Source organism: Bos mutus, chromosome 9 (genome assembly GCF_027580195.1).
Source record: "Bos mutus isolate GX-2022 chromosome 9, NWIPB_WYAK_1.1, whole genome shotgun sequence".
Taxonomy (NCBI): Eukaryota; Metazoa; Chordata; class Mammalia; order Artiodactyla; family Bovidae; genus Bos; species Bos mutus.
In genome coordinates, this window is record NC_091625.1 from 23,707,587 (window position 1) to 23,717,785 (window position 10,199).

The window sequence follows — 10,199 nt, forward strand, 5'->3', positions numbered from 1 at the left end:
AATGTTACCTTTATCGAGAAAATAACTCAGTCTAAAACTGTATATCCAGATAAACTATCCTTCAAAAAATGCGGGTAGAATAAAGATGTTTTTTAGACAAAAACAGAGTTTACCACTGAAGAACCTTACTTGAAGGAGATTCAAAAGGATATAGTTCACGAAAACCTAAGGAATAATGAAGGAATGGTTAGCAAAAAAGTAAAGGTGGATATAGCTACATAAACACTGCCTATATGAAATAATAATGTCTGGCTTTGGAGGTTAAAGACTTCCCTGGTGGCTCAGATGGTAAAGCGTCTGCCTACAATGCAGGAGACCTGGGTTCAATCTCCTGGAGAAGGAAATGGCAACCCACTCCAGTATTCTTGCCTGGAAAATCCCATGGATGGAGGAGCCTGGTAGACTACAGCCCATGGGGTCGCAAAGAGTTGGACAAAGAGCGACTTCACTCACTTTGGAGGTTAAAACAACAGTGGACTAAAACCCTGGACAATAATAGGATGTAAGAAGTGGATGACTGGAATGGAAAGCTTCTAAATTTCTCTTTTGGGGGGAGGAATAAAAAGAGATAGTGGTCTAGGCAGCCTCTAAGTACACATATTAAATTTTTAAGGGCAACCACTAAAAGGACTGAAATAGTATATATATAGTTTCCAAACTACAGGGGAGGGAAGTGGAATTAAAGTAAAAACCAAAGCAATCGAAAGAAGACAAAAAAAAGCCCAGTAAAGGGAAATCAGAAAGGATCACATATCAATTGTTATGTTGGCAGTAGCAGTAATGGCACTAGCGATGCTAACTACAGCAGTGGTAGTAATAACTGATGCTCATTGCATGTTTATGTGTCAAGTTCTGGGCTAGTATCTTAGATGCATTCTCTCTCTTATTTCTCACCAAAATTGAGGTAGATACTAATATTAATCATTTTATAGATTAAGACTAATTATTGATCAAACCAAGTAGAAGACAGCTAAAGAAGGAGAGGTCAGTTCTAAAAGAACTGATCACCCACTGTATTTGAGTGGAAGAGAACACTTGTGGGAGTGGTCTGGGCAATTTAGTGGACAATGTCTGACACCCTACAAGGATTCTAACGTTTCATGTGTGAATTAGGCCAAAGAGACAGAATATACAAAGAAGGCTTGAGTTGTGTCTTTTGTCTTTGGAATTATGAGTGTCTGTTTCAAGAAGCTTGGTTGTGAAAGAAAAGCAAGGGGATGACAGGTTGGTTGCTGGAAAAGGTCATAGAATTCAAGGAGAGTTGTGTGTAGGAGGTTCTGTTTGTTTGTTTTCAAGGGAGATACTTGAAAATTTCATGAGAGAGCCAGAGAGAGAAGTTTAAGATACAGATGACACAAAATAACTGATGCAGAAAGGAGAAGAGTTATACCTTAAAATAAAAGTGCTAATCCTAGGGAAAAAAACAAATGATCAGGCCCCAAGGCAAAACCACACAAAGCAAAGATCCAGCTTCTAGCTTCTCTCTGCTGGGAATGGCACATCACAAGATCTCTTAGAAGACATCGGAGCCTTCTTAAAGATGCACAGTAGAGAAATCTTAAGGACATATGGGAGAACAGGGGAGGGGGACAGGAGGGTCCTCTCACACTTGGCACAAATGGAAGAGAAAGCAGGAAAAGAGCTATGCTGCAGGCTTCAGGTTATAACTCTCTCTGGTGTGCACTTTCATCCAACTGCTCCAAGGAAGATTCCATCATTTTTCACTTATAGGTCATCACGTAATTGACACCGAGTACGCCATTCAACTCTTCTCCCCTTTACGAAAAGCACAAGATAGAGAAACTTCCACATTAGCACCAAAGAAAATCAGATAGCCAACATGTCCCTTACAAGCAAGCAAAGTATTCCTCTGTAAAGAGAAATAAATTTACAAACAAAGTGAAATTTGAGAATAAACATTTTTTAATGGCAAGAAATGCGGCTTTTCAAATTACTTAACTGCATTCAGATTATATGCAAGGTTCTCTGGGGAGCTGCTGGCTCAGGAGTTGAATCATCTAAAATACAACTCTGTAAGGAAAGCATTCTCTGCCCTCAGGGAACATGGTTACATGTCACATTTGACCTTCTTTACCAAGTTATTAAAACCAAGATAAGCTCCAAAGAACACCCTCTCCCAACATCAACCAATTTGAAGAGAGGAGGTAAGATATTTAAAAGGATATTTACTTGTGAAGGGCTTCTCTCATAGCTCAGTTGGTAAAGAATCTGCCTGCAATGCAGGAGATCCTGGTTCAATTCCTGGGTTGGGAAGATCCCCCAGAGAAAGGAAAGGCTGCCCACTCCAGTATTCTGGCCTGGAGAATTCCATGGACTGTAGAAGGGATAGGCTATCCATTCCAGTATTCATGGGCTTCCCCTGTGGCTCAGCTGGTAAAGTATCTGCCTGCAGTGTGGGAGACCTGGGTTGAATCCCTGGGTTGGGAAGATCCCCTGGAGAAGGGAAAGGGTACCCACTCCAGTATTCTGGCCTGGAGAATTCCAAGGACTGTGTAGTCCAAGGGGTCCCAAAGAGTTGGACATGACTGAGTGACTTATTTCACTTCACCTCACTTACTTGTGAAAAGCTAAGGGAAAGACCCATGACAACTAAGTGCACAGATTAAATTTCAAATTAAGACTTCAACAACCATTTATTAAACATTGAAACTAATATGGCAATGAACCAAACATCTAGATTTTAATCTAAAATGCAGGAAGCTAATTTTGCAATTACAATATGAATGTACCTACTGCATACATAGTTTTACATATTTTTTCATATACACAATCTCTTAAATCACTAGAGTAACTTCTAAAAAAATGATTTATCAGTTTTATACTGGTTCTAAGAAAGTATCTGCTAACCACACTGATCTCAAAAGGGAAAGAAAAAACTAAAGTGACCCAAAGATATTGAACATTATACCATAAAAAATATTTCTCTGAAAATGTGGGAAGTAAAAAGATCCAGGAGAAGATCTTTATTGTTCCAGTAACTGATATAAAGCCTACTTAATTACTGGGTTAGCCAAAAAGTTCATTTGGGTTTTCCCAGACCACCTTCCTGAGAGGTATGAATGAACTTTTTGGCCAACCCAATATTTTAAATCATTTCTAGGGCAAGCTCCCTGATCTGACCTAAGACTCTTAGCCACTCTTCTTCTGCTCCTGCTAACCTCTCCACCTCGCAAGAGCTCTTCTCCCCTCCTGGGATGCTGATCATCGTCTGAGAATGTCACAGGACCACACAATTGGACCCTTTCAGATTTAAGGTATGAATGATAATAGTGTCGAATGTCTTTAGAAGTCTATTTCCCTCATCTCTTCCTGCTGCTGCTGCTGCTGCTAAGTCGCTTCAGTCATGTCTGACTCTGTGTGACCCCACAGACAGCAGCCCACGAGACTCCCCCGTCCCTGGGATTCTCCAGGCAAGAACACTGGAGTGGGTTGCCATTTCCATCTCTTCCTGACTATCTAACTAATAACATAGACTGTTCTAAACCACTTCCACGCGGGCTTGGGCTTCTGTTGAAATCAAGGAGGAGGAACAAAATATGCCTTGGTCTAAAAAATTAGAGGGTTTCTTTGGACAATAACAAATAGTTAAATGAGAACTGAAATCAAAATAAAATTCATTTACAGCAAGTTAGCACACTTCTCATATAGCAAGTTACCCTAGTATTCAGTAAGCTTTTATACACTGCCGCACATTAATTTTACTCAGTAAGCTTAGCTTACACTTTTGATATTAGCACTATAGAAATCTTTTAAGTTATCACAAATACAGATACGATGAGCAACTGAAAACTGAACTGATCAACTGAATCAGTATACAAATAGCACTTCTATAAATGAAAATATATTTTAGATGTTATATCCTAAAGAAGCCTATGTAAAGCAAATACATTTTTTATTTAATTGTTCATTCTGTTCACTCATAAAATTTCTTACATATTAGCAAATATTTTATAAATGAAGTTAAAGTGGCAGGACTTCTGTGGTCATTTGCCAATATCTGCCTTGAATCAAAATATACTCTATATCTCTTATTACCTTTACCTGATATTCTTGTAAGAAATACAATCTTATTTTTTTCTTATTTTTAGAGGGAAAGAATCATTTATAAATGTCAATATCTCTCAAACATAAGCTTTAGAACTTGAATTACTTATTAGTAGAATAAGCTCATTATTAAAAACTCTCAAGAGGTTTAAAATGGAAAAAAAATAGGATTACTGATAAGCGATTTGGCTTTTCATAAGGTTTGGCTTGATGTTGATAATAATCTCTAAGATTGAAATTTTCACAACCTTAAGCAGGGTATTTTAACAATATAGTAGTATATACATAGAAATTGTTCATAAGAGCAGTTAACCAAAAGTAATCTTATACCAGGGCTGTAAAACTTCCCAAATTCTCCCTGCAGGTGTTACTCTGGGTCAACCCTTATTTTGTTGTTGTTCTTTAACCCTGACACAGAATTTGGGTAAGTAAGCACTGGATGTTACACTGGATCATGTTGCTGTATTATTTGACCTGGGTTATCCCTTAGGCCATCAACTACAAAACAGAACCAGAAAAACAATGGAAATGTAAAACAGTTTACATTTTGTAATGTAATGTAACCAAGTAGGTGAATGCTTGCCAAGTCCTGGATATTCTATGTGCAATCAAATAGGTACACAATGTCACAGGGAAAGGATGTACAAAAAAACTAATGTCAAAGTAACACTGACTGCAGGTTCAGTCGCTAGGCTCAGTTGTGTCCAACTCTTTGCGACCCCCCAGATTGTAGCCCATCCTCTGTCCATGGGATTCTCCAGGCAAGAATACTGGAGTGGGTTGCCATTTCCTTCTCCAAACGTTGAATAGGTATTTAATTTTCATGTGCAAAGGGCAACATTATTCTAGTAGAGTGTGGAATAAAAGCTTTACATAATCTAAAAGAACCTGAAAACACAGAATCCTTATTTAGATTATTAAGGATTCTATCCTTAATCATATCCTTTAAATTTCATATATAACTTCTGATTATGGAGAAACTTTTCTGAACATATTTTTCCCCCAAGAAACATACTATTATTGAAAACAAGGGGAAAAAATTGAGAATATTTGTCCAGTTTCCTTATTTCTCTGCCTTCTTATTATATGAAATTCTGCCTCCAGATGTTAACAAATCATTCCTCCAAAAGCATAAATCATGTATCATTAAGCCTTATTTTATAGATTACCATAGTTAACAATAATTTTTGTGGCCTATCAACCCAAACAGAAAAAATTATCTTTTAAACCAGTATTTTAAATAATATTAAGTACACATTTCATAAAGATTCTGAGCCCAAATTAACCCAAGGTTTGTTTTTTTTTTAAATCACAGAACCATTAACTCTGTTCTTACAACCTTCTAATCTGAACTCCAAACTGCAAAATTACATACAAATCCAACTAGCAAAAACTTTTTTGGTTCATTGCCTCAACTCTGTATTTTGTGCTCTTTTCCTCCTAACTAGTATTTAATATTTTCATGACCAAATAATCTTAAGATTATTTCAGTGCCCACAGAAAAACTTAGCTATATGTTTGCATGTTTTAATAACTGCCGTGACTCACTTTTAAAACTCGTGTGTTACTGGAAACCTGTGAATAAATTACTAAGGTCATCTACTGTTACTGAAAGGAACATTACAAAGAATTCTGTACAAAGATGCCTTCCTACAATGCATATACATATAACATTATTCATTTATATGTTGAGATTTTCCATATCACATTTAATTAAAATAGGTCATATCAGTAACTTGATACATATCTTTCCAAATTCCACCCTAAGGTTGACTTTAAATGAAGATAACCTATTTTATGCCTTATTGGAAAAGTAAAATGTTAAAGAGAAAGACCAATACTCCTCAGTTCTTGGCTTTTGCTCATTTTTTAAAATGAAAGAATAAAAATTTTTCATGCCTATCATAAAAATTACAATAAGTATGTGGAGTTGTGATGCTCAATTTCACACAAAGCCATGCAAACAGGATGGGTATTCTAAAGATTAGACCATTCCAGTTCATATGGTTCCTTTCCCCCCTCTCACTACAGACGTTAAGTGCAGTGGTTAAAAGCTATGAATATTAGTTACCTTCTCTGAACCTATTATGCAAAGATAAATTAGAAATGTAAAGCTCAGTGCCTGGCACATAGTAACTGCTCAATAAACGTTTAGCTGTTATGATTCCTCATCTTAATAATCTGATACAAGTTCCTCCTTCAGCTGAGTTCTTTAAATATGGAATCTTCCCCCTATATTCCACATCTTCAGAATCACCTCACTCACTAACATATGAGGGCAATACTGAAAAACCTGCCACCTGGAAAATTTATAAAAGATTTTCCAAGATCAAAAGATTAAGGTGACTATGGAAGAGTCAATCTTTCTCTGAAACATATTTAAGGAAAGTCTCAAACCTTTGAATGTTCTCTGAAAGGTACCAATATATGGATCTATCATTTTCAAACCATTTAGCAAATCCACAACCTATAGCTTTTTCTATTATGAGGATTGGCTACACTGACACCTACCTTTCAGACATGAGTCATCCTTTCAGAGTTGGGGAAACTGATGGAAACATGGCTAAATGATTCAGCACACTGCAGCAAAACGAGCTGGTCATGAATTTATAATTTCCCCTTGTGTTAGGGGTCCTGGCCCAGCTGACCTCTTACCCCACACTGCATGGATAACATACAATACCATAATCACGTTTTGTAAAAGATTCTCTCTGGAAGAGAGTAATAGTGTGTCCCCCTCAGACAAGCTTCTAGAAGCAAAAGTATTCATTTTTATGAGACAACAGGTTTGCAAGCCTGGAAAATCCTTACATCATCCAGCTACAAGCTTCATCAAGCTTTGCTTGTAGCAGGACCAGAGTCAATTCTTACAGTGCTTTCATTTTCTCAGCTGCACAAGGCAGACACTGGGGAAGGCCTAAAGCATAAGAAAATCTGAAAATGGGCAAAGGAAGCCAGATGGGAAGTGGGTACAGCTAGACCGTGCCTCTCATGCCAACACTAACCTTTACCAACAAACAACACAGGAGGATAGATTCTAAGCAGGTCCAAAAGACCGAACAGTAACTACAGAATATATTATTACTTGTAAGGAGCCTCACTACTCAAAGCAGGTGAAAGCCGTTTTCTAAGGGTCCCTATTAGCCCTTCAATAACAAAACATTTACTACGTTAATCCAATGAAATCTTTACTTTAGAAACAGATTCCAAACTAGATTAAAGCCTTTCCCATCAAATAACCAAGTTTTTTTAAAACAAAATATGAACTGAATGTTTTCATTTAAAATTGCACCATCTCAAATGCTGGCAAAGCACAACCATTTTGTGCCACAGCATGGCCATTCCGCCCAGCAGTTCCTGAGAATGGGACAAAGAAGTGTGCCAGGATGTGGAAAATGAAATCTCCATTATCTGTGAAGTGCAATTTCCTCATTCAGGAGCTTAACTTTATTTCAGTTTGCTGTGGTGACATACAACACACACGCACTGAACCTCAGCAGCAGCACTGAAAGAGATGACACTATTTTTAAAACTACCCCAAATGTAAGAAACAACTAGGGTGACAGATTTGACCTTCGAGTGTGCAACCCCTGGTTTCTTCTAATGTGGACTGGAGAAGGGGGGGCGGGGTGAAAAGGGGTTTAAAAAAAAAAAGAGGTGAAAAGCGCCTTAACCATAATACACAATTTCTTGGTATCTTAAAGTGTGTTTGTAAATATATACACATATTTCTTTCTTTTCTCCACTAAAACCTTGGAGATCAGTAGGAGAAAAAAAAAAAATGGCTCAAAGACAAGGTTTCAGGGCTGACCCACGGCGACACCTCGACAGTGGGAGATTCTGAGCTCAGTGAGGGACAGCCCGGCTCTGAGGTCGCATGGATGCAGCATAAGCCGCCAGCGAGCCCAGGCCGCGCCGCACGCGTCCAGAGCGCCTCGGCCGTGCGCATGTCCCACTTATATAAAGAGGCTTACAGTCCAGGTGCTTTTTCTTGGGGCCCATCACTTCATGAGTAGTGGCTTTGCAGACCGCTCTGGCTACAGCGGAGCCTGTCACGCTGTACTGAGCCGCGGCGATCCGATCCGTGAGCGTTTGGCCCGACATCTTCTCCGGCCGCGTCTACCGCCTCCTCTTCTGCGGGGAAAGAGGGGGGAGCGGGGGGAGGGGGAAGATGGTCCTGCTTTAAGCCGCAGACTTGACCCTTCGAGCACCCAGGCCTTGCCTCCTCCAGCCGCACGGAGGCTCTGTTCTCCGTCCCCGCCCTGGTACCACCTTGCCGGAGCCAGCAGCAAGCTAAGCCCCGCACCGGCGACGCGGTCTGGCGGGGGCTGGGGGAGGGGGAAGGCCTTGAGCGAGACAAGGTCCCCTCCAGGAACCTCAGCGCGGATCCGGCGCCAGCATCACGACAATGTCCCCGAACGACCCTCCACTTCCCTCCCCTACCCGACCCCCATGCTGCCCGCCTCACCCCTCCGCGCCCCTCTGTCCAACAGCACTTTCCCCGCAACCTGATCTCCGGTGCCAGACCAGCCACCGTGTGCGTGCGGGTTATTCCCTAGGCGCCGCGCCCGCCCTGCGCCCACCTCTCGCCTCCCCGCCGCAGCGTCCCCTCCGAGCAGCCCGCAGGCTTCGGAGAATGGACCGGATACCCTAGCCGTGGCCGCCTCCCTCCTCCTCCCGGCGCCGCTGCAGCAACCGGCTCGGCCCCGCTCGGTAGCAGCGGAGATTATCCTATCGTTGCGCCATGTTACGCGTCCGCCTCCCCTTCCCTCCTCGCCGCCGTCTCCGGGGCCCCGCCGAGGCCCGAAGCCCGAAGCCCCCTCCCCTCGTTCCCAAAGCCCCACAGCAAGGGCCGCCCCGGGGCTCTGCGGAGGCGCCCGAGTCTCGGAGCGCCTCGCCCCTCCTGACAGTGGAGTACAGAAGGGCTGACAGCCCCAGCCCAGCCCCCCGGCCGCCCTCGAGCGCGCCGCGGAGCTGTCACCCGGCCGCTGCCCTTCCTCGCGCCCTAGGATTATCCCCGCCCGCTCCCCGCGCGGCCCGAGCGCGCAGAGAGGCCCGAGCCGACGCCCCGGTACTCACCCCGCCCCAGGAGCGGCGCTGCCCGCCGCAGGATGAGCGGAGCCCGGGTCGCCGAAGGAAGTCGCGCCGGGTGGGTGTGTGCGGCCGCGCGCGGACCCGGTGCCCCGGGACGCGATGCCTCCAGCCCCGGCCCAGCCCCCGCCCTCGGCTCCGCGGTCCCTGCGCCCGCCGCCGTGGCCCCAGGAGCCAGCCGCACCCGCCCGCTGCCGCGTCTCCCCAGCCCTCCGCGCTGCGGCCCCATCCCCGCCCCCACCTCAGCTGTGGTTGCTCCGACGAGTCAGGTGACGGCGGCGGACAAACCCGGGCGAGCTCTCCACGCAGCGCCTCGCGGCCCCCTCCCAGCTACTCACACACGCCGCCCCCCCGGGGCCGCGAGCTTCCAGGCAAGGGGGCCGCGCGCGAGCATCCCCGGCAGGCGCGAGCAGAGAGGAGGGAGGCGGGGAGGCCGACACCCGCCCAGCCAACCACCCTCCGCGAGGCGCCCGGCAGCCGGTCTGCTCCCTGGACCCGCACCCGGCACGCACTGCGCGCGCGCGCACCGCGCACACCTGCCGGCCGTCTGCAGGATACGCCCGGGCGGCGGGGGCGTTGGCGCAGCCCGGCTAGTGAGGTCCGCGAGTTCTGCTCAGTGCACGCCGGGGCTGGGCGTCGTCGCGCGCTGCCTGGAAGAACCCAGCTCTTCCTCCCCTACATCTGATTCTCCCGCCGGCCAAAGACAGCAGAGGCCTCGATGGGCAGGACGATTTGAAAATGTCAAATTCTGTTGGCCGACAGGGCCGTTACCTGTGTGTCCTCAACTCCTTGGAGCGCCTCCACTTGTCTGTTTTAGTTGGGAGCTCGCGTGGGTAGTTAATTCTCTCGCCACTTTGGTCTTAAACGCATACTGAAGTCTACTACAAGGACGCATAATTAACAAGACTATCGATCCTGTTCCAGATCATATGCAGAGTAGTATTTTAGGTGCGTAAGGAAAACTCTTTTGCACTTTTAATTTTTCCCACTTGAATATAGTCTTTGACTGTGTTAAGTGTATTTGAATTCTATACATGGATTTC

The 10,199-nt window shown here is 44.3% G+C and overlaps 1 protein-coding gene across 8 annotated transcripts in view; it reads right to left on the reverse strand.

The window, feature by feature from the left end:
- The window catches only part of SNAP91 (synaptosome associated protein 91), a 169,621-nt gene extending 160,274 nt beyond the window's left edge, over positions 1 to 9,347 (reverse strand). For 4 of the 8 annotated variants that reach the window (XM_070376273.1, XM_070376274.1, XM_070376271.1 and 1 more), the window contains exons 1-2: positions 9,145 to 9,345; positions 8,040 to 8,199 (exon numbers count right to left, since the gene is read on the reverse strand). In XM_070376273.1, the coding sequence (XP_070232374.1) occupies positions 8,040 to 8,169 (130 nt within the window). In that variant the 5' untranslated portion in view covers positions 8,170 to 8,199; positions 9,145 to 9,345. Of the gene's footprint in view, positions 1 to 8,039; positions 8,200 to 9,144 lie in introns of all 8 variants that reach the window. The other 4 variants (XM_070376270.1, XM_070376272.1, XM_070376277.1 and 1 more) reach the window with 3 other exon arrangements.
- Between the last annotated feature and the right edge of the window lie 852 nt (positions 9,348 to 10,199).